At 45.3% G+C, this 25,109-nt stretch overlaps 1 protein-coding gene across 2 annotated transcripts in view; it reads right to left on the minus strand.

Moving 5' to 3' along the window:
- Positions 1-20,835, minus strand: part of HKDC1 (hexokinase domain containing 1) — a 41,997-nt gene extending 21,162 nt beyond the window's left edge. The window contains exons 1-7 of one of the 2 annotated variants that reach the window (XM_018042596.1): positions 20,637-20,835; positions 15,167-15,329; positions 10,608-10,756; positions 10,396-10,515; positions 6,233-6,328; positions 4,049-4,151; positions 1,660-1,843 (exon numbers count right to left, since the gene is read on the minus strand). In XM_018042596.1, coding sequence (XP_017898085.1) covers positions 1,660-1,843; positions 4,049-4,151; positions 6,233-6,328; positions 10,396-10,515; positions 10,608-10,756; positions 15,167-15,329; positions 20,637-20,699 — 878 coding nt within the window. In that variant the 5' untranslated portion in view covers positions 20,700-20,835. The remainder of the gene's footprint in view (positions 1-1,659; positions 1,844-4,048; positions 4,152-6,232; positions 6,329-10,395; positions 10,516-10,607; positions 10,757-15,166; positions 15,330-20,636) is intronic. The other variant, XM_018042597.1, reaches the window with a different exon arrangement.

A 25,109-nucleotide genomic window follows, 5' to 3' on the forward strand; every position in this document is an offset into this window, starting at 1 on the left:
AGCTTCCACTGGCTAAATCTGAAAAAAAAATTTTGATAGGAAGCAATGATAAAATAATGATAGGAAAAAATTATAACTCATTAAATTATAAAAGAATCCATATTAGTATACGGAAGTAAGTGGAGGAGCTAGCTCTTCCTTACAGTACTCCTTACAGTAGAATAGCAACTAATAACTGCAGAGGGAATGATGGATCTAGAAATTCATCAATGGATGCTAAAACTAGAGAGTAAAAGTTTAATGAAACACAGGATAATTGCATAGTCTCAAAGAATCTCTTCACCAGATACTTATTCATTACAGAGGGAATAACCTTGTGGTGGAAAAACCTCTCGAATATTCCCTTAACCAAGTGATCTGAATTTGTGTCACCAGGAACTGAATAAATATTATACACTTCCAGATCTGATGCCCTGGGAAGGACACACACCACTTGTGTGACAGTCCTGCTAAAAATGCATCGCCTGACTCTAATCATGAGAAACGCCAGACAAACACACGTTGAGAGATCTGCTGTGAAATACATGATCTGTGTTCTTGAAGACCATGAAAAGCAAAACTATATTACAGAAGATTGAAAGAGGCTAAAAGACACAGCAGCAACATGTAATGTGTGATCCTGGGCCTGGACAATTTTTCTTTTTAAATAAAGGACATTAGTGGGGCAGCTGGTGAGTTTTGAGTAAGATCTATAAATTAGATATTAGAACTGATTCAATGCTAATGTTCTAATTTTGATCATTACACTTTGGTTGTATAAGAGAATGCGCTTGTTCTCAGGTAATACTCTGAAGTATAGCGGTGAAGGGATACTACATTTGCAACTGTAGTCTCAGATGGTTCAGAAAAATAATTTTATCCAGACATGTGTTTATACAGGTGTATATTTTATACAGGTGCATATTTTATGTGTCTGTGTATATACATATACACACAGATAGAATGTTACTATTTGGGAATTTGACTGAAAGTTGTACTATTTCACTACTTTTCTATAAATCTGAAATTATTTTTTTTAATTGTAAACATTTTTTCATTCAACAGACACTTTTGTTTGTTTCTTTTTAACACTTAAAGCTGCAACAACGTGTAAAGACACTATGTGTAGAAAGGAAAGGAATTCCCAAGTGTAGCTGCCTTCAGGGAGCTCAGCATTCAGTTAGAGCTGGGGCAGACCCTGAAGGCTTATACTACATGTGAGCGTGGGATAAGCATGCAGGAAGTCTCCATGGGACCTGAGGCTGGGAGGGACTCACACCAGGTGCTTCGTGGTGAGGTCTAGGAGAAAGTGAGGTGCAGGGGAGCCCGGAAACACGAACGAGGAATGTGTGCTTCCTCGGGCTGCACTGATTTGTTCTGTGACCATTCATTCCAATGGGCCAACACGGCAGGACTTGAGTCACCAGGCTCACAGCTGTATCTCCCCTGCCTCTGGATTGAATTTGATCAGGGATATGACCTGGGAGAAATCGCTCAACTTCTTTGGCTTCCCTTTCCTCATCTATCTGGTAAAACTGAAATACCAGTACAAGCCTCGCCTCTTAAACTCCCTGTGATGGACAACAAGCAACAGCTAGGAAGACTCCCAGGTATAAAGCGTACCTGAGTGAGTGGACAGTCACTGGTGCCGATGCCCAGACTACAGCACAGGGTACTCACAGCTGCTTCCCGGGGTTAAGAGAGCCGAGGTCCAGCTCCCGGTCGAATTCAGTGCGGATGTCCTCCAGGGCCCCGTCGTCCCCGAAGGCCCCCCACTCGGTGTTGATGCACATCCTTCCCTCGTCGCCCTCCACCAGGTCGATGTTGCTCATGTCCTCCATGTAGCACGCGTTGGTGCCGGTACCTGGACGAGGGAGCAGAGAGAAAACGAACAGACGCGAGGGCTCCCAGCTGGGCAAAGACAGAGGAAACCCTCAACCGCCCGAGAGTCCTCTGAATGCACCACAAAGTGCTTTTGATCCACTCCCTGGGCTGGTTCTTGCTGAGGGAAGCAGCTTTGGCCAGCCCGGGAGTTCATGAGGAATAAAGCTGACATGTCAAGTCCACACTTGTCAGGGTGTTAATGGTCTGCTGTTATGAATGGAGTCAATTGTGAAGAAGCCCCTGATGAATATGTATGAAAGCTGACAGAGCACATTTACGGAGAGGAGGATGAGTAAACTGAATCTTCTGTTTTTAAAAATTCACCGACTCACTAATATTTTTAATCTTTTCCCTGTGCTACTTAGCCTCTTCTCTATTTGATACTAAAAATATTCCTTACTCATACCTGCCGCAAATTGTCCCTAGCATAAGCTACATCCTTATCTTTGACAGTGATGAGCTATCGCATGAGAGAGCAACATGCATTATTCAAACATAAATTCACTGCAAGGAAATGCCTCAAACACTTGAGTAGTGAGGAGTGGCTTGCAGACAGGCACAACCTATTTGAGACATATTTGGATGATGGAAACGTCCCAGCTGGACTGTGGTGATGATTACAAAACTCGATAAATTCACTAAAATCACTAATTATTACCTAAATGAGAGGGTTTTTATGCTTCAAACCCTATGCTTCAAAGAGAGTCTTTGTTTGTTTGGCCGTGACACGTGGCATGCGGGATCTTAGTTGGCCAACCAGGGGCCAAACTTGTGCCCCCTGCAGTGGAAATGTGGGGTCTTAACCGCAGGATTACCAGGGAAGTCCCAATAAAGCTATTTTGTTGTTGTTGTTATTGTTGTTTTAATTTTAAGTATCTTTCCCTGGCTGATATTTAGGTCTCAGGATTTTAAAGGCAACATGAGAAATAAGAGATTTAGGCAATCAGATTGTAAGACAATATTTGGAAAAGGCTTAAAGTACAGACACTGGCACCCAATTAGCAGGTTATCAGACAGAGTCAGTAAGACAGGCACAGCCGACTGTAGCAGATGCCATGCCGGGCAAGCGCCAGGCCCATTCTGAGATACAGGGCTCCAGAAACTGGAAGGCAAATCAAGACCCCCAGATGTAAAGATCCTGCTCTTTGGGAAAGTCAGACTGAGGAGAGTGAGATGCTAATTAGGAAAAAACAATTCAGAAAACTTTCCCCAATAGTAGTAAAGGAATAGGAGGATTGAAGGGACATTTGAGAACAGCCTATAAATCTGGTCCATTTGGCCTTACTGACCCCACACAGCCCTTTTCATGGACCCCTCCAGGAGGGCCCCCTTCCAGCTCAGGTGTTGAGACCACCCACAGACACTCCCACTTTGCTGTGGCCTCCCTGGTCCTGTGCCACAGAGCGCAGTGGCCTCTTGGCTGGCCTGACCCCCAGTAGTTGATTCTCTACACAGCAGCCAAATGAGCTTTTGCAAAATGCACACCCCACTTGTCCATCCACCACCCAAAGTCCTCTAGTGCCTTGTCTCCCGTGGGTTTAAAGTCAAAGACCTTCCCAGGGACTGTGTCCCATGTCCTCGGTGATCTGCCCAGTCCCAGCCACTCTTTCTCACCCGAATGGCCTTCTACTCTCAGCCTCACTTGCTTTGATTCACAACCATTCAGCCTTTTAGGGCTCCTCGAGCAGCCCAGACTCATTCCCCTGTCACAGGCCACAGGATTCGCTTCCTCTCCATCTCTGCTTTGCTCCCTCCTCCTCATCACTGAGGTCCCTGCTCAAATGTCACCCCTCAGTGAGGTCTCACCTCACAAGCCCACTAACCTCACTCTCAGTCACCTCACCCTGGTTTATATTCCTCATCACACTAACCACCTGAAATATGGTTTGTTTAGGCCTTTTTGGTCTCTCACTCACCTCTGCACTGAAAATTTCATGAGTACAGGAATCTTTGGGACTCTCATCATCGAGCATCCAACACAGAGCCCAAGGCCCAGCACGCAGTGGTTACTCAGTAAACACTTGTTGAATGAACGCGTGTATTAATTTTCTATCTCCCTATGTTGCTTCTTCTAAGTAGAAAATACCAATACTCTTCCCACAGAATTTGCTCAGGGTTTCCTGAAACTAAGCCCCAAACCAGCCCCTTTCAACCCACCTCCAAAGAGCAAGGCAAATTGAGTTACCGATGATGACACCAACTTCGCAGTAGGGATCGTCATAGGCGCACGTCATCATGGTCCCCACAGTGTCGTTGACCAAAGCCAGGATGTCCACATCTAAGTCCTGCTGGAATACCAGTCCCAGAGGGCATCAGTGTGTGGGAGAGAGGCGCTATTCCCTTAGTTTTCCCCATGCTGCTAAGTCACTTCAGTCGTGTCCAACTCTGTGTGACCCCATAGGCGGCAGCCCACCAGGCTCCCCCGTCCCTGGGATTCTCCAGGCAAGAACACTGGAGTGGGTTGCCATTTCCTTCTCCAGTGCATGAAAGTGAAAGGTGAAAGTGAAGTTGCTCAGTTGTGTCCAACTCTTTGTGACCCCATGGACTGCAGCCCACCAGGCTCCTCCGTCCATAGGATTTTCCAGGCAAGGGTCCTGGAGTGGGGTGCCATTGCCTTCTCCTAGGGGAAGCGAAAGTAATGAAGGTGCCTGGTTGAGAGAATCACTAGATCCTGCCCTCTGGGCCTGCCTGTAAGAAATAAGGGCTTTGCTCCACTGCAGTTGTCTGCCTTCAATCAAGATGTTCTGCCTTTTCCTTCTGACCCCTAGCTCCTACACACCTGTGACTCAAGGTGAACTAGCAAAACAGGAAAGAACTGTTAGGGAAATAAAAATGGAGGTAGTCTTGTTTGGGATTCAAAATTAGGGGAGCAGGCCTCTGACTGACTTCCGACCTTGGCAGAACTACATGTCTGCCTGCAAGCACACGGGCGGTTACCAGCAAGTCAAGTGGCACTTTAGAGAAGAAAAGGAGTGGGTCTTGGACTTTCTTAAACCCCTGGAGACCTCGTTAGTCCCCCAGGGTCTAAGGAATCTTAAGATTCACAAGTTGAAACGAATAGCATTGTAAAAGTTAAAGGAAAACCAGAGCTGCATTTTTATGTGAAAACTGGTTAATAGTAGTTTGCAGGCTGGGATTATAAGCAGAAGCCCCCAGAACTGCGATCTGAAGTCTCACCCATGATGTGGATGCACCACCTTGGACCCCTTTCCCAACTGGGGCTCCAGATTGCTGTTACTCGGGACTTCCCAGTGTTGTTCAAGTATGGATGTAGGTTGTCGGCCCAACTGGGTGATATATATACACTGTTATTCCTCTCTGTTGTTTCTGTTTCCTCTGATGACCGTATATTGAAATTAAGTTAAATAATCTTCTAGAAAAAATTTAAATTGCTAAAAAAAAAAAAAAAAATAAGAAGAAAGAAGGACTTTCTCAAGGTTTAAGGTCCAGGAGAGAAAAAGAGCAGTTGAGACTGAGAGTGAATGAAACCCACGCTCCTGTTTCATGGGTGAAGGCCTCTGAGCAATGAAAGCATGAGGGACAGATCTCCAGGACTCCAGCCAGTGCTTGAAGAACGCTGAGGAATCATGTTTATCCTAGGAGGAATGGTGCCTCCAGGAGAAAACACCAAAGTCCTCGTCCACAGGGACATTTTAACCAGCCTTAGCCAAGTCCTCTCTGTGAGCAGCACCAGGGGTTTCCTGTTCTATCAAGTCATCGAGGGTTATTGCACCACAGTCCCACAAGGTTTGGGAGAGCATTTTAAAGCAAAATGAAAACAATAAGAGAAAACGTATGCAAAAGGCTACGGTAGCAACTTTAAAGAGAAAAGAGACTGGAAGGGTATACTTCAAAATATTTCTCACATTGTCAGTGTAACAAGTCAATTGGGTTAATTTGTGTACTCAGGTCAGCCAGGAGCATGGCTTGCTTTAATAGTTCTTTAAATTATTGTAAAATGTATCCAACAAATAGAGATATTCAAGGAGTAGGGTGTGGAAAATGGGAGAGAGAACCAGACAGGAAAGAAAATGACCTTTCATGCCTCAGAGAGGAAAGGTGAGGCCTTGGAGCCTCACATAGCATAAAGTCTAACCAAGACCCCTGAAGAGGCTGTGGCAGCTGGGGAGGCCCCAGGGAAGTATGGGTCACCCTTCAACAGTAATTAGAACACTTGCCACATACCAGGCCCACAGGAGGGTTTATCCAAATTGGCCACATCTGTGCTACAGTGAGAACTTTCTTAAGATCAAGTCCTTCTCTGATTCTCCTTCAGGGGCAGGCACAGTAGAAGGCAACCCTTCCCCACCCCCACAAGAGACAAGGGCCGGAACTTGGGGAGCTCCCCACACCAAGATGGGTTCCTTACCTGGTGTCTTTTCATAGCATTGGTCAGAGAGCTCACTACGTCTGTGCCCAGAACTCCCCTCGCCTTAAACTTCTTCGTCCATGAAAGCAGGATACCCTGGGGGAAGATGTTAGATCCAGACAAAATAAAGAAGGCACTCAGTTCTGAAAACGAGCTGCAGAAATTTCATGCTTACTACAGTGGGTCCCCTGTAGCCTTCTCTTTAAGTTGAGTCACACCAATTCTTTCATTTCCTTAGAGGCCTTTTCTAATAATTTCGACATGCTTCTTACTCTCATCTGAGCAGTTTAAAATATTATAAACAGGGGCAGAAAGAACAATGGCTGCAGAGTCAGAATGCTTGGGTTCACAACACATTGTACAAGTCATTTAACCTCCCTGAGCCTCAGTTTATTCAGCTGGAAATGGAAACATCGCCTCCCTGCCTCTGTCTCAGGAGTGTTCTGATGGAAGCACCCGGAATGTGGTAGATACATGATGTGTGCAGAATGTCTAGTTTGCCAGGTCCACAAAGCAGAACCAACATGTTACCTTGTAAGACTCTTTGGGGGACTGAATTTCAACTTGGAAAAATAGATCTCAATATGCATTATCAATTATCTGCTTACAAGTGGTGTTTCTCAAAGAGTTTCACATCTAACCTAGCAAATAATCACAGGATTTTTCAGACTGAAGGAGAACTTGGAGATTAAAAGATGACCAAGGTTACCTAGTGGAGAGGAGTTGAGCCCAAACTTACAAACTCCCTGACTAGCCCCACCCCCTCAGCTTATGAATAAAGCAGACAAGCTTCAGAAAAGAAGGAAGTTGCTCCGAGTATCATAGTCAGTGAAAGTATCATAGTCAGTGAAGGAGAGAGCCCAGCTGGAATGCAGGTTTCTGACACTAACCCCCTCCCCTACACCCCTCTAACCCCTCAGAGAGCAGGTTTTTTCCCTGCACCACAGCGCCGCCTAGTGGTAGCTCCCCCTAACTTCTGCCTTCTTGGGCTATGGTGGACAGAGGAGTGAGAGATTGTTTGGTGGTATCCCCTCAAAAAGGATGCCAGGGACAATGTGGGACCTGTTAAGGGGAGATATATGAGGGAGTGGGGAATAAATGTATGTGACATATTGTTAAGTGGGAAAAAAAGCTGTACATACAGCATAGCACCAGTATTCAATATAGATACGATTGCAAGGGGCTCAGACAGTAAAGAATCCGCCTGCAATTCAGGAAACCCAGGCTCAGTCTCTGGTTGAGGAAGATCCCCTGGAGAAGGGAATGGCTACCCACTCCAGTATTCTTGCCCTGGACAGAGGAGGCTAACAGGCTATAGTCCATGAGATCCCAAAGAGTCGGACACGACTGAATGACTAACACTTTCATGACTGCAAGGAAAACCCAATAATTCTAGTAGTGGGTGTCTCTGAAGCTTGAGATTAGAGGATTCTTTAAAGTTTTCAATTCCAACCCTCTTTTCTCTCTCTTTTTTTCCCCTACCTTTAAGAAATATTGCCATTTTATCATCAGAAACACACATACACACACAGAAATTTTTCTTTGATGAAGACTTTTCTGTTTCCTCATTTAAATAAACAAAGCAACAACAAATGACCTTCTCCTTTAAGTCCAATGCCCTGGTCTCCTTTAATCATTTTTTAGTGTCACAAAGAATCCTCCTCAGTCACACCCCTTCAGGAAATCTTCCCTTTCCCACCTCCTTCTGTACCTACATGGCCGATCAGACTCCACCTTCTCCAAAGCCCTAATTTTCATGTCACAAATTTACATGCAGCAGAATCGTGGTTAAACAGCTATGCCCACCCTTGGTTGTTATTACTAATTCATTTCCTTGTGACTGAAACTTTTCTCCTTTAGACTTCTCTGAAAGGCAGCCTGGGAGGAAATTTTGTAAAATGCAAGTAATTCAACTAGAGTTTGAAGAGAAATATTTTCACCTTTACTTGATATAATCAAGCCACCCTTGCCTAGTTTAAATGTCATCTGAAAACTCTCCTTGGTGTACAACACAAAATGGGTCAAATGCTTTCAGGCACCTGTTGGTATTTTTTAAAAAAAAACAATTTTATTTACTTACTTTTGGGCGGGGGGTGTGTGGCATGCTGCACAGCATGTAAAAAATCTTAGTTCTCTGACCACTGATCAAGCCTACACCCCCTCTACACTGGGAGCAGGGAGAATAAACCACTGGATCAGCAGGGAGTCCCCTGCTGGCATTTTAAACAACTTTCTAGAACTGTGTCTTTTTGGAAAATCAGTGTGGTCAGAGAGTTTGTGAGCTTGGGTTGAGCAGTTCTTGGCTGTGTGGCCTTGGATAAGTCTCTTAACCTCTCTGAACTGCAGTTTCTTCAAATATAAAATAGAAATAATTTTATCTGCCTCATATGATTGCTTTGGGATTTTAATGAGGTTATACACATGGAGAGTTCAGCATAGTACAAGTGTAAAAATGTGAGGTATAGTCTATCATCACTATCCTAATCTTCCTTCTTCTTAGGGCCTCGCTGGTGGCTCAGACGGTAAAGTGTCTGCCTGCAATGCTGGAGACCCGGGTTCGATTCCTGGGTCAGGAAGATCCCCTGGAGAAGGAAATTGGCAATCCACTCCAGCACTTAAGGTCTCTGTTCCTAAGCTCAAATAAGAGGTGTTTAACTATCTGGAGAATTGAGGCCTGATTTCCTGACTCCCCCCACTTTCCCTACTGACTTGTGGGAACTCTGTCCTTTCAACGTGCAAAGACAAGCAAAGCTCCGCCTGGCCTCTTCTAACTTCCCTGAAACCTTTACACTATTTTCCTCCTAATTCTTTCTTTAGAAAATAACTAATCAGTAAACCTCAGCCCATATCCTGTATCAATAGGTGATGGTAAATTCCCATTCAATGGAATCCAGTAAATGATTGATTGCACCTTTCAATTGTCAGATAGTTATCAAGCAGCTATTAAATATAAGACACCGTGCTTGAGACCCTAGAAATGGACAGGAAGAACAATATAAAATAGTGCCTGCCCTCCAGAAATATCTGTTCAGTTGAGGGACAAGGTACAAAAGCGTGAAGAGACAAGTTGTATAGGGATAGTCATTAAAACTTTGAAGCTACCATCGATGCACCAGGCACAGTGCTCAGCACATTACAGAGGCTTTGTCTAAGCATCACTTCGGCCCAGTGAGTAGACAGTGTCCCCGTTTTACAGATAAGAAAAAAAGGGACCCAAGAAGTTAAGTAACTTGCCCAGAGGACACAACATGTCCTGAGCCATGGTTCCAAGCCAGGTTTATTAAATGTGAAAACCCACTCCCTTTCCACTATCCCATAATCAATAAACATCTCAAGGCAACAACATCAAACACATCCCAAGTCAAGGTGGGTCCATGAGTTGGCTGTGAGCTGGGGGCCATGACTGGTCTGGGCAGCAAGAGTTCAGGGACCGTCACCCCAGGCAGGAGAGCTGATTCAAGACAATAGCCTCCTGGCCCCAGAAAACTCACTGTCCTGTTATATGGCCCTTTATTTTTTTTCACAGATTCACGTAAGATCAGGTTTACCTTCTCCCCATCTACAAACTGATAATCTGAGGCACAGAGAGGTAGATTACCCGAGTGCCCAGCTGGCTAGTTGCACGGCTAAGAGCACATCCCAGAGGCCAGGTCTGCTCAGTAACACTGTCCCTCCAGTGACCCCACTTCAGCCCTCCTCCTAAGGGCTCCCTGTAGAAGGAGACTCCCCCTGCCTTCCCCTTCTTATTCTAGTGAACTATGTCGGTGCTTCCGAGTGTGGTCGCCAGACCAGCAACATCCATACCACCCAGTAACTATTAAAAATACAAATCTAAGGCTCCACTGGTTAAGAAACTCCTGCATGGGGCCCAGCAATCTGTGTTTAACAAGCCCTCCAGGGGTTCTGACTAAACCAAGGTCCGAGAACCACTGAGCTTGGTGGTGAAAACATTTCCTTCCTTGTGCTGTGCCCGGGGTAAATGTAAACTCAAGGCAGCCGTGTTACCATATTCTTTGCCTCACATGTTTAAAAACAAAGAAAAAGCAAACAAGAAAATTCCTGCTGATCTTTCCTGTTCCCAGCCTGATCCCCTCACATGCCGCATTCTCCAGCTCCAAACCCAAATCCTACACAGCCTATTCCCTCCCTTGCACCAGTCTTACCTCTTCTAATTTAGTCTGTTTGCAGGGAAAGGAAAAGGTTAGGCCAAGAGGTAATTTCTTCTGCGTCAATTCTTTGGTCTTCATGAAATCTGCCAGACAGTCAGCTACGTACTCAAACAGCTACAGGGAAAAGAAAGCATAGGACACAGGGCTAAGGTCATCCAGAAACTTGCTACCAAGGACCACCTTCACAGAGCCCCCGGTCTTGGTACCTCTGTGCCATTCCCTCGGATGATTTCATTGGGTGTTGGGTAAAACTGACTCTCCATCTGGACATTTCGTTTCCCCTCTTCAGAGACTTGCACCTTCAAGACTCGAAACTTGGATCCTCCAAGATCCAGGGAGAGAAATTCCCCATTTTCTATGAAAAATATAAACCCCCCAAAGTTATCATTTACTGAGAGTCTGCTATACACAAGCTCTGCATTAGAAGTTGGACTGTGATAAACATGAAATCTCACACCCCCACAAGCCAGGTATGCCCGTGTGCCAAGACTCTAGAAGTGTGACTGTTGATTTGCACCCTCCCAGTGAAGGGCAAAGTTGGGATGTGACCAAGTCTGCCTGCCTCTGCCGCCTCAGCCCTGCCCACTGAGCCATGCTGTGGGGAATAAATGTGTTCATCGGGAGAGGGGAAATGCGAATGCACTTTAGGCAGGTGGTAATAGAAATGTGCCTTGAGAGACTTCTCTGGTGGTGCAGTGGATAAGAATCCACCTGCTGATTGAATCCGCACGGGTTCAATCCCTGGTCTGGGAAGATTCCACATGCTGCAGTGAGACTAAGACCACGCACCGCAACTACTGAGCCTGCGCACACACAGTAACTACTGAAGCCCATGCATACAGAGCCTGTGCTCCGCAACACGGGAAAATGCTGCAGTGAGAAGCCTGCACACCGTAACTAGAGAAAGCCTGCAGGCAGCGAAAGACCCAGCACAACCAAAAATTTTAAAAAAAGAAAGAAAGAAAGAAACGAGCCTTGAGGATGGAGCTTATTCTAGCACACCACAACCACCACAACCAGGAAGGGAGAGTTGATACTTCACAAAATTCAAATAAGGCAGAAAAGACAGGAGGATTTCAGGGAAGAGAATCCAGCTTCATACAAGCTTCAGTCTCATGGACAGAGAGAAAATACTCTAGGAGGGAAGGGAGGCAAACACCTAATTCTGGCCCTCAAGGAGCCAAGGATGCTTAATATTTTGGGGCAGAGTCATTCCAAAAGGAGAAAATGTAACATGAGCTAGCCCAGTATAAGACAGATGCTATTAATAAGAAGGTAGAAATGACACAAGTGATGGGGTGAGGTGGCCCACCCCGATGTCAATCCGTCCAGCCAGAATTCCTGCCTAGGACCCTGCCAGTGTCTTTAGCATCCGCCACAGATATGGGATGGGAGCTCATGTGTGTGGACCCTTGAACCAACAAGTCTTCATACAAAATTAACTATGCTGGAAAATTGGCTGCATGTACCAGGCATACTTCATGACATATACCCAAGGCATGTATAAATGAAACTCCATGCACATCAATCTGGTCACTCAAATGGCCTATTTTTGGTACCATGTGACCCTAGACACAGCTGCCTGAATCTAAGGGAGCTAAGCCATTCAGATTCATTCCTTGTAAAATGTGAAATAAAACACAGAGGGAAATTGCTACTAGGTGGTAAAAACAGAAATGGAAGCATTTTGCACACCAGAGGTCAGCTGGTAGCCAAAGTGGCCACATGGTAGGCTGAAACTGTAGACACTGGGCTTTCCTGCCCTGGCTTGTGCTGTGTCTGGCTTGTGCCCCTGTTCCTTCTCCACTCTCTAGCACAGCATCTCCCAAAGGTGCACAGGGACTGAATGAGTAGATTTCTGGAGATTCACGATCTCCAAGGGGAGAAGCCTGGGAAACTGTATATTTAGGAATTATCCCATTGAAGTGAAAGTGAAGTCGCTCAGTTGTGTCTGACTCTTTGCGACCCCATGGACTGTAGCCTACCAGGCTCCTCCATCCATGGGATTTTCTAGGCAAGAGTGCAGGAGTGGGCTACCATTTCCTTCTCCAGGGGATCTTCCCAACCCAGGGATTGAACCCAGGTCTCCCGCATTGTAGGCAGACGCTTTACCATCTGAGCCACCAAGGAAGTCCCCCAGGAGTTCCCCCAGGTGAGTCTTATGCTTAGGCAAGTGTGGAACCTTTGCCCCAGTGCAGATGTCTGGGGCCCTCAGCTGATAATACAGAGGCTGCTGGTCTCACCCACAAGGCTCAGCCTCCAGGCGGCCTAGGAGGCTGCCTGGAGGCAGAGGTCAAGAAGAGAGGCCTAAAGAATCACTGACACATTCAAATCACAAGATGGGCACTCCCTGTCCCCTTGTGACTGGTGGAGGAGAAGGCACAAATGACAACCATGCTTTTAAGGCTCTTGTAAGCACAGTCAAGCGCAGCTCCCTGACTGACAGCTGGGAGGTAACGAAGGCTCTATCAGGTTACCCGCCTCAGGCAGGTTCAGATGAAAGAGGGGAAACTAGAGAATGGGCCAACGCAGATGAATTTCTTCTGGAAACTGCACACATTTCAGAAATGGAGGTCCCAAGAGATTAGGAAATAATCCTAAAATCAGACCAGGAGCTCAGAGGAGCTCCATTGCACTTGGGACATTTTGGAAAGTTTCAAGCATTCCTTGTACATGACCTCATCTGATGCTATCAAACCTACAAGTTGGTGGACAAACTGGCCACATCTCTTTTACTAATGAGAACAGTGGTACAGTGGTTCTGGGACTTGACAAAGGCATATGGTTCCACAAAGACTGTGGGCCCAGGGACCTCACTGCAGCAGAATCCCTGGTGAGACTGATTGTGTAGTGAGAGGCTCTGAGGAGACCATGAAGACAGGAGGTGGCGTCTCCTGGCCTGATGAGGAGGTAATTTCTAAAACTTGGTCAGTTTCACTTCCAAACCTTCCTGAAGCAGCCAGCAGCCTCCAGACCATCGAAGGCCGCTTCCCCTTGCTTCTGGGGACACACCTCTATAAGAAGAGACAAAGCACTGGAATCCAGGAGGACTCTGAGCTGGTGCTCCCCAACACACACACCCCTCAGGACTCAGGTGCTTCTCTGAATGGCCCCAGAGGACCCATCAAGGACCACAGTCTTCTCAGCATTCTCAAAGAGCAGTGTCAGAACTCAGCAGAGATTTCAAAGCAGGACTGTCTCTCTTCAGAGCTTGTGTTTCTCCACGTGGTACAGAGCCCATGCCGCACAATCCCCACCAGCAAGGGAATGGATCTTTCCCATCACAGTTCCCAGGAGCCTCTCAAATGGCAGAGTCAAGCAACTTTGGCCTAGGTGTTCTCCCAGAGGGGCCCAGAGCCCTGCTAATCCAATCAGATATCCCTGAGCGCTTCCTAAACTTTAGTCCTTGCTCCCTTGAAAGCCCCAAAGCCCCTGCTGGAGCTTGGTTGGAGCACTGGGACTCTGGCATTCGGGGGAGCCCCTTGTTCCTCACTGCTCTCATCTGACTTGGGGATAAGAGCTCCACCATGGGGTTCTTATGGGGATTGTATGAGACAGCGAGTCCCTAGCACCCCATGACCAGAGGAGGTGTGTAGTAGATACCAATTTCTTTCCTTCCTATGGCTTTACCCAGAGGCTGAGAGTAGAGCAGTTTGATGGCAAAATAATAGTTCCCACAAGATGTTTACATCCTGATCATGGGTCCTATGAATATATTAGGTTCTGTGACAAGAAGGAACGAAGGCTGCCGATAGAATCAAAATTGCTCATCAGTTGGCCTAATGTAATCACAGGGTTTTAAAATATGGAAAGGGAGGCAGAAGGGTCAGAGTCAGAGATCTGAAGATGCTACACTGGGGCTTGGAGATGGGAAGGGCATGAGCCAGGGAACATAGGAAAAGCTGGGAAATGTGAGGAAACAGAGAGACTCTTCCCTAAAGCCTCCACCAGGAACGCAGCTCAGCCGCATCCTGACGATAGCCCTTGATTATAGACCCATCTCAGACTTCTGACCTCCGGGGCTGCAAGAGAATAAATGTGCGTTGTTTAGAGCTACTAAGTATGTGCTAACTTATTACAGCACCAAGAGAGAACACATTTTACAGATAGAAAAAATCAAAGCTAAACATTTTGCCAAAGGTCTCTGATGAATGACAGGCCTGGGCCTAGAACTCAGGTTTCTTCAACTACCATTTAATATTTTTTCCACTATACTATCTTCCACTGCTTGCTATCTGTAGCCCAGAACCTAGGCACTTAGGAGTGAAATGCCATTTACTATCCGTTCTGCAGACATTTCAGGCCTAGCATGCATCCAGGACTACGCAGCGCTCAGAGCACTGTGCTGAAGAAGATGCAGACTCTGCCCGCAGGGAGCATTGGTCCAGTGGGGAGACGCCCATACACAGCAGGGTGACAAGCACCTAACCCCGCATGGGGATGCTTCCCAGGTGGAGTCAGTGATCTCTACACTAAGGTGGAAAGGCCAGGTTGGTGTTCATAAGGGGAAGAGTGTTGGGATGCTCTAGCAGGAGAGGGAGCAGAATACGTAGGGCCAAGGCAGGCAGGGAGAAAGCAAGATGTATTTGAACTTTGGCTCAAAACTTTTGATACGGAACATTACTGGAGTCGGGAAGGTGGGAGGGGGAATGTGGAGAGAGGGCTTGGAGAGGTAAGCCAGGACACAGGAGACAATTTCAGGTACCCATCAGCCAAAAGGGAGCCAGGGGGAGCAGTGTCCCCGGCCGCCCCCAGCCTCACTCACCCGAGCCATCTGGAATGGCCCTGACAAAGGTGGGCAGCATCTTCACCGAGGCTGTGGGGTTGGTGTCCTTCCCTAGGCCCTTCTGCATTTCCGCCTGGAAGCGAGCCATGATGTCCAAAAGGGTCTCATCGGAGAGGCGCATGTGGTACAGGAACCTGTCCACCTGGAACAGGGTGCAGAGTGATCAGGGTTGGCTGCTGGGGGCACCTGCCCTCCACTCAAGGCTGTTAATTCCCACTCCAGGCAGAAAGCTGCATTCCTGACTCAGGACAGCTTTTTTTTTTTTTCTTTTTAAGATTTATTTATTGTTGGCTCTGCCAGGTCTTCGTTGCTGTGCACGGGCTTTCTCCAGTTGCAGCAAGCAGGGGTCTCTCCCTAGCTGTGGCGTGCAGGCTTTTCACTGTGACGGCTTCTCTTGAGGGGCACAGGCTCTAGGCTGAGTAGCTGTTGCTCATGGGCTCAGCTGCCACACGGCATGTGGGATCCCCCCGAAGCACGAACTGAACCCATGTCCCCTGCATCGGCAGACAGACTCTCAACCACTAGACCACCAGGGAAGTCCCTGGGACAGCTTCTTGATGTGGATCCCCAAAGGCCCCTTTCCTGACTCCTCACTGAGCTTAGAAGAACAGAATTGAATGGAAAACTGAGGGATGAGGGGTAGGGACTTTTCCCCCTGAAGGACAAACCCTGAGGGAAAAATGGTCCCCCCACTTTTCTGATGGGACAATAGAGGGGCAAAAACAAGAAGGACTCAGTTTCTAATTCCCTCACCACTTCCCCATTGCCTCTCCACTGGAAGAGACTAGCTTATAGAGTGAACCTTAAATTCCAAAACAGGAAGCTTTCTTTTATGCAATGATAATACTAGCTATTTACATGTCTCCCCTTGTTTATGGGCTGCTAGGAAGCTCAAAGCCAGATTCAGTTTCCAAGTACAATCTCTGAAGTCCAATACTTTAAATTTCCTTTTTAACTGAGGTTGTTCTAACTAAGATGAAGTTTAATTTTTAAAGCCAGCTCAAATTGCTATTGGAAATGAGTGGATGTCACTCACATAATCAGAACATTGGGACAAAAGACAAATGCCCCATTGGAGGAAAGATATAAAAGTTATTCTTGCTGTACACAGTCCATTTTAAAGTAGGAAGTCACATCTTACTACCTCCCTTCCCATGCTAACACTAGTCACTAGGTGGCGTGGCTTGGATTCCCAGGGCTCACTGGGACAGTGGGACAGGCACCCTGTATTGCCACCCTGCTTTATATACTGAACAGCCTCGCTATTCATCCAGGTCACAAGAAGGCTTGATCTGGGCACATTCCTGCAAGAATTGCTTCCCCACACTTTTCCCTAAGGCTAAGAACATCAGTTGCAGTCTAAAAAATGCTTTTGTGTATGATACCTCATCTAATCTCCAAGATATCCATTTGAGTCTCTTGCATTGTGGGCAGATTCTTTACCGTCTGAGCCACCAGGGAAGCCCCTTGAGGCAGCCAGGTAAGGCCAGAATGATGGTTCCTAATTGAGAGATGGGGACTCCAAGGCTCAGAGCCATCAGGAGAGCTGTATGTCAGGGGCAGCACTGGGACTCCAGTTCCTCCATGTTCCTCACTCCAATGGCCTGGTTTTGCTTCAAAGCTTTGTGCAGGACCCGCAAGTCCAATAGACAAATTACACCAAAGCCAGGGGTCACATGACCTTTATCATAAGACAGGTACCCAGCCTTCAGCCAAGCCTAGAGGGCAGGCATCTCAGTTCAGTCCAGGGCCAGTATGGAGTCCTAAGCCAGTGAAGTGGTCCATGGCTTTGGGGGCCTGAGGGCCAGAAAGAGGTCAGAAGACCATCAGAGAGTCATTAACAAAAGAGGACAATTGGGCTTTCAGCATATTTGAGGAGATAGGATGGAACCAGGTCATGCTTCATTAAGGGCTTTCTGTTCACTCGGAGTCTGTTTATGACTAATTGGTTGGCACAGCAACAGACAAGGAGACAACCGACAGAAAGGACATGACCCAAGTAACTGGGGCTCAGAGAAGGGTGAGACGTGCCCCTCAGGAACTAAACGTGCTCCTTTCCCACCACAAGGCCCTTCAGACAGTGGCCCTCAACCTACTGCTCATTTCTTCCCATCCCCAGAGTATAATGAGCTTCTCTAGGCATTCCCATAGCATCATCCTTTGTAAGTAATGGTTTTGAGGCCCTTTGGCAGTCGTTTCCCAGCTGACGTTTAAAAGAGTCATTCAGGACTTGGGGTTACTACTCCTGCTGTTTCAATAAGTTAAAGTTACGTCAAAAAAAAAATGTCAACTAGCATGGCTTTCTTGTTTTGTATATATATTTTTATCTTCCACAACCCCTGGTAAAGCAGCTAGAAAAGAAGAATGAAACCTACCTTGGGACAAAAAGGCTATATTTTAAACCCAAACAGGTGATTTGAGGACTGTATAACCAGGAACACACACTGTAGGCGCCAAGGAAGGCGCTTGAGTTCAGAAAACCAAGCCTACTCTTGGAGTGACTCACAAATCACGTGACATGAGATACTTTCTAAACAAAAGAAACAACAAGTAGCACATTTAACATAGAAAGAGAAAATTCAAAAATGTAAGCTCAAAGCTTCTGAATTACAGAATGTGGGAGCTGGAAGGGACTTTATAGATCACTTAGTCCAAAGGTCCCATATTATGAATCGAGAGTCATAAAATGGTTCAACTCTTGGACCCAGTGATTTCACTTCTGGAAACCTACCCTTAGGAAACAATCCCAAATATGGAGAATATTAAATGCATGCCTATGTTTAACATAGCAATATTTTAATTGGCAAAAAATGTTTGTGAAAGTAGCTGAATGTCCAAAAAGATGGGGAAGTTTAAATTATGGCATATCCAACTTGATCAAATATTGTTATTGTTTAGTCACTAAGACTCTTTTGCAACCCCATGAACTGTAGCCCAGTGGCTCCTCTGTCCATGGAATTTTCTGGGCAAGAATACTGTAGTGGGCTGCCATATCCTTCTCCAGGGGATCTTTCTGACCCAGAGTTGAACCCACATCTCCTGCATTGGGAGACGGATTCTTTTTTTTAAATTCTATTTATTTTTTAATTGTGGCAGGTGGATTCTTTACCATTGAGCCACCAGGAAAGCCTCAACAGAATATTAGGAAGGTATTAAAATGATAGTTATGGCGAAATCTATATATGTGGTTACGATATAACAGTAAGTGAATGACATAGGTCCAGAACAATATGCACCATATAACTATAAAAACATCCACTGTGAAAAAAGGCTGCAAAGTCTTCCACGTGGCAAATATGACAGTGTTTATGAGAAGGATGGGACCAGAGGTAACATCTCCACTTTTTGCAATGTTGACTTACTAAACTGTAAAAAGTACACATAGAAAACCCTAGCCAGTCCTTCTCTTATGAATGTACAGTCTGCAGGTCAGTGACCAGACTCAGCTCAGTGCTATCACTAGGTCAAATAATGCCAATGCATGGAATTGCAAAAGCAGCCGTAAGCATGGATTCTCCTTTCTCTTATCTTCCCTCTCTCTCTCTTTCCCTTTCTTCTTCCTTTCTGTTTTGTTTTCATTTTAATACTGGTATAAGCAGGTTTCAAAAATCACCCCAGGTTCTGAATATTAACACTTGCGGGCAAGTAGGGCCCAGGATCTTGACAACTCTCAAGATGGGAAGCACAGAAACTCTGGAGAGGACTGACAGCTTGACCAGGAGGGAGAACGAGCCTGTGCCTTTTGACCAGATGTACTGTCACCATGAGGACGGTGAATGAGTTGTTTTTTCTCTGAACCTGTGACTCATCCAAGCAGCTCATAAAACCTTGCTATGCCAGACACCTGCTGCCCATTCACTCCAGGTGGTTGGAAAATGTTCCTGACTATCCTTGCTCACCTCACTTTTAACTTTCTCCCCAGAGAGAGAAGGGTCACCTCCAGGCCTTGACAAACACCGATCCTCCTCCCAGAAGGACTGAGAAGAGATTGTTGGAGGCTGCGTACCTTGCCTCCTGGGCCTGCACCTGGGCTGGTGGACAAACATGTCCAGCCTGATTCCAGGGTGTGACTAAAGGTTAACCACCACAACAGGGCCCAAGGAAACGAAACTCATTTGCTAGAACTGGAGGTACAGAGGTTGCAAAGACTCTCCTTGGGGGCTGGAGAGACACCATGCAGCTCGTATCTTGACCAAGAAGTAAATGAATTCTTAAGCAGTGCTGTTTAGCACTTTTCCCCCTCCTTAAGCTGGCAGAGGACTCCATGAATCTAATTGACAAATGAAAAGTCAGATAACTTAACTCTGACTAATTTACAATATTTTAAGATTTGCTGCAACCTGCAAGCCAGCTCCCTAATGAATGTAGGGAGGGAGGTTATCCCACCCAGTGCAGGAGGGCTGCCCAAAGGTGCCATGCTTCCTTGCTTTCAGTTTGAAAGGCTAGGAAGCATCATGATACAATGAAAAGAATGCTGGAAGAGGAGTCAGGGGCTTGGGTTTAATCCCTACTCCACCTTAAATACCTGGGTAATCTTGGCTAAACCAACCTACTGGCAGAAGGAGAAGAGGAAAACAGAGGATGAGATGATTCAATGGCACCACCAACTTGATGGACATGAGTTTGAGCAAGCTCCAGGAGTCGGTGATAAAAGTCGGGAATCGGGAAGCCTGGCGTGCCACAGTCCATGGGGTTGCAAAGAGTCAGACGCGACTGAGCAACTGAACTGAACTGACCTGCTGGGAGGACCTCTGGTATCTATAAATTGAGCAATTTTTGTGCTCAGAGCCTTGCCACTGGTGTGGCTAGAGTGGCAGGCCGGCCTCATTCCAAGCTGCCAGGAGAGAATGCTGTTGGCCTCCAGCCTTGGCAACTTTTAATCAGCCCACCTTGGAATCAGTTTCATAGATAGGTTTCTTGGGCAAAGTGGCAAAATAATGCACATCATTAATAGCACACACACCCCTGGCAAACAGCACATACCAATAATTTATATTTTGATTACTATATGTGGAATCTCACACCCTTTTTGGTGTTTGCATTTATACTTTTCAAGCACGTGAAGAATCATGTGAATTACTTCTAAAGTTCTCAAATTCTTTAAAAAAATAAAACAAAATTATTCTCCTTTGTAGCTCTCCCTCCTAAACATCTCTCACATTAAACACAATCATCTCCGGGCTTTTTACAGACTTTCTCCTCATCCCCTTCCCATCTGGTGTCTGCCAGGAAGTTTTGAGTGAAATTGAAGGCTCAGGACAGTATGCAATGTACAGCTGATGGGAGATTTACCTCTTTGTCCCCCTCTGTGAGTTTTTTTTTTTTAATCCTCTCCTGTGTGCCTTGTGCCTATGCTAATAAGCTCTCTTAAATCTTTTCCTGTGTAGGGGTCAGTTAACTCTATCAGGGAAAACAGAACCAGGTATCTCTCAGCTCTGAGAGTGCTTACCTTCTTGATCTGATCCTCCTTCAGCTTGGTGAAGTAAAACGCCAACAAGTGTACCGCAAACATTTTCTCCAAGTTTGGTTTCTCCTGAGGTGAGCAGAGGTTTCTGTGCAGTGTTACACCCACGTCTCTGGAGAGCTGCCCACTTCCAGTCTAGCCTGGAGGCTTCCGGGGAACTAGGTGCTACAGATTATATACTTGCGGGCTGCTCAGTTCAATGATTAAACTTCACCCCCAGTCTCTGGTCCCTCCCTCCAGCACATACTCGATTGTCTAATAGGAGGCTCAGGGTGGTAGCTGAGGGTTGGTGGAGGGCAGGCAAGGGGTGGGCTGCTTGACTCTTTGAGAACTGGGTGTCACAAAATCCAGTTGCTAAGCAACATGCTCAAGCTAGTGCCCCACCAAGCCCACTCAGCTGAGGAAAATCTTCTGAGGAGTTGACCATTAAACAAAGCCAATTCCCAACCAGCTGAGCTGCTCTGCAAAAGTCTAGTCTGAGTTTTCTTTTTGGTGCTTTCTTCTCAACACAGGGACGTAACTCTTGGATCCCTGCTCTTCCAGAGCACTATCTTAATTAAGAGTAAGTACTGCCTTGGTCAGAAGATTTCAAGAATGTTGGGGCAAATTCCTTCATTTGTGACAGATCAAGATCTCTTAGCTAACAGCCTGCGGTAATGGAAAAAAAAATCAATAAAGGTTTATCTTTTCAGAATGGTAAGCCAGAAAACCTTGATTTCCCAGATAAGGAACTAGGGAAAAAATATCCATGAGAAGGAATGAAATCACCTGTACTCATTGTACTCACTGTGCTGTTGGCGAGAAAAATCGAAGTCATAAGCAGGAAATGTCTCAGGCCACTGGGATGTTTGGTTCACGTATCTCACTCATCATACCTGGTATGAAAAGGGCCCATAAAGGAACCGACGTATGGATACAACAGACCTTGATTCTTCCTGGAGTCACTGGTCAGCTAATAAAACCGACGACAACGTTAACAACAGTAGCTAACATGGATGGAACACTTACTATTTCCATTTTATAAATGTGAACACTGAGGCCCAGAAAGGTTAATTTACTCAAAATCACAAAGCTTGCAAACAGTACAATGAAGAATCGAATCCAGGAGTTTCATTTCAGGGCCCAGCTGTTAACCAATACACAACATTGCCTTTCTTCTTTTCCCACATGATAGATAAGAGCTACTACTAGCAGCAGCATTCTGTTGGGTTATTGTCAAGAATTCCAACTACAGTTGACCCTTGAGTAACACGGGGTTTCAACTGCATGGGTCCAGTTATATGTGGATTTTTTTCAACGGTAAATACTACAGTACTCCATGATCCAGGGCTGGTTGAATCCTGCAGATGTGGAATCGCATACATGGTGGGCCGGCTGTTAACTGTTAAATTTTAGACTGCATGGAAGGTCTGGTGCCTGTAATCTCTGAGTTGTTCAAGGGTCAACAGTACTTGGAAAACTAAACAGAGATATCCCTACAACAGGATCTTCCCAGTGGGGGGAAATGGCTAAATAAGGAAATTTCTGAGCCTAAGTTCCCAAATGCTCCCTAAAATTAGCAACTGCCTGATGTAAACGAGAGTCAGATGGTCACCCCAGTGTTTCTCTGCTCCCATAGGCACCTACTCTACAATACAAAGGGAAAACACTTTCCTGATCAGCTCAACAGCCTCAGTTTCGTTTGCTTTTCAGCAGCATAATCTCATTAACCAAGACAATTTCCAGATAATTGCCAGGGTGAGAACCTTCGACAGCTGCCTCTTCAGAAGGTACTGATTCTCCAATCAGTGCTCACTATCCATCCATCATGTGGATGAGCCACGAGAGGTCTAGCTTGAGCCCAGGATGCTCGATTACAATTACTCAAATGCTTTTCTCAGATTGATATAAAACCCTCTCCCAGACTGAGAAACACTATCTTTTGCAGTGTGTTTACCCCTCAGACTCTGAACACTTTCAGCTCCTCTGTCATTCCTACAAGCAAGCAAGCAAAGGTTAATCTTCAGTTGTTGACAATACTGGACATGTGAAATTGTTGGTCTCCTGAGACAGATTGTGTTGTCCCTGAGTCTACACTGGATGAGGATAACATCCTGGGCAGGTCACCTGCCCATGAGGGAGAACAGCATTGTCCTAATTCCTTCATTTAAAAAGTAACCTCTGAGGTGCAGTATGGCCCCGAGGTCATCGATCTATCTATTCAACATGGGGATAAAGGGTCACAGTGACTCGTGAACAAAAGGACACAAAGCTATAACCGAAGATCTCTGCAATCTTGTGGTTGCTCCTACGTGCCAGATAGGCAGCCTCTGGAACTTTAATCAGGCAAAAGACACCTGAGGATTTTCATCTGTTGTATCATTCCGTTCTTTAATCTAAGCACATTAGTGTCTATTCATACATTCCAGGTCAGAGCTGGATGACTAAATCAAGAAGCTTAATGACTACAAAGATCATATGTATTTGGAGTCATCTAGCTCAGCCCTCTCAACTTATAAAGACTAAATAATTAGATTATTTTGCCATCCTTCATCTGATTATTTCAGTACAAACATTGGAATGTTTCACCCTTATTAAAGCTCTGTGGGGGACTTCCCCAGCAGTCCAGTGGTTAAGACTCTACACTGCCACTGCTGGGAGCACAGGTTCGGTCCCTGGTCAGGGAATTAAGATCTTGCATACCACAAGACACAGCAAAATTCAAAAAAAAAAAAAAAAAAAAGCTGTATGTAGCTATATGCAAGTCTTATAAGCACTTAGATTTTGCTTAAGAACACCATTTGAGGGTTGGCCAGCTAAGTGACTATTTTTTTTCTTTTTGTTCAGTTGCTAGGTCATGTTCGACTCTTTTACAACCCCATGGACTAGCCTGCCAGGCTCCTCTGTCCATGGGATTTCCTATGGGCAAGAACACTGGAGTGTGTTGCCATTTCCTTCTCCAGGGGATCTTTCTGACCCAGGTATCAAACCCACTGTTTCCTACATTGGCAGGTGGATTTTTCATGGCTAAACCACCAGGGAAACTGAGTAACATTTTAGTGAAAATGTATTATGTCTGGCCCAAACCTTCCATGTAAGAAGGAACTCTGACATCTATACACACTTCAGTTTCCATAGAGCTGGCCCCTAGGGGAAGGCCTAAAGACAATATCTACTTTCCTTTAAGTACTGAGCATAGCAGAAAGATAAGAAATCCAGCAGAATTTACCTATTATTTAGTAAACACTTGTGTAATGTTTACTGGGTGTTTTACAATATTAATTCCCATTGCAACTATCATTCTCTTCTATTTTACAAATAAACAGGCACAGAGCCCAAGTGGTACATGGGATAGACATTTAAACGCAGGCAGTGTGGCTTCAGGGTCCATGCTTATCCACTGTCCTCCACTGGCTCTGGCTAACCTGGAAGCAAAGCACAGGGGAAATACAGAACCCAAGCTAGGGAAACGGGCCCAGTGGAAAGTGCACAGGCCCTGGGTTCCCAGTTTGGCTCTGCCCTGTTTGAAGACAAAGGGTCCAAGTTTGAATCTGTAAAGTGTTCATAGTTCCCTCAGTGGTCATTTGGAAAATAAAAGTAAATGAGATCACATAAGAGAAGCCATGCATCCCACAGTGGGCACACCAAAAGCATCTCTTTAAGCCTTCACCTAGCTAGATACCCCTTCTTAAAACTGCTATTTCATCTCATCCCATTTAAGCCCTTAGGATAAGAAAATACATGCATCCCTTTCAGTACATTCAGTAAAACATAACTACAAACCATGATATTACTTATTTATGGAATCCAAAATATAAATTAGTGAATAAAACAAAAAGGAAGCAGACTCACAGATATGGAAGATAAACTAGGAATTGTCTGAGGGGAGAGAGAAGGGGGAGACAAGATAGGAGAAGGGGGAATAAGAAGTACAAACTACTATGTCTGACATAAATGCAAATTTTAACAAAGTCTAAAGTGAAAGCTCTATGGCAGAGACTCCTAGAAAACAGTACAGGATAATAAAGGTCTATTGAAATCATTATAAAAAAAGAGAGAAAGAAATGAGCTGTGAGGCTATATTGTATAACACAGGGAATGTAGCTAATATTTTATAATAACTACAAGTGGAATGTAACCTTTTAAAAATTGTGACTCACTAGTTGTACACCTGAAACTTGTATATAATATTGTGCATCAATGATACCTCAATAATAAATATTAATAAATAACTTGAATAAACCTAAAAAATATTCCATAACCAAAACCACTAAAAGTTACCGGTTTCACTTACTGGAACTATAGAAACAATTAGTAATTTTATAATTTTTATTCCTGTTACTAAAGTAAACAGGTCTTGAATTCTGTCCTTGATTTTTTTTGTTAACAATATGGACAAAGTTAAGATGTCCCTAATATAAGTCAGTCTGACCTGCTGGTATTCCACTTGCTGCCAAAGAATAAGAGAGTGTGTGAAAG

Source organism: Capra hircus, chromosome 28, assembly GCF_001704415.2.
Source record: "Capra hircus breed San Clemente chromosome 28, ASM170441v1, whole genome shotgun sequence".
In the NCBI taxonomy this organism is placed as follows: domain Eukaryota; kingdom Metazoa; phylum Chordata; class Mammalia; order Artiodactyla; family Bovidae; genus Capra; species Capra hircus.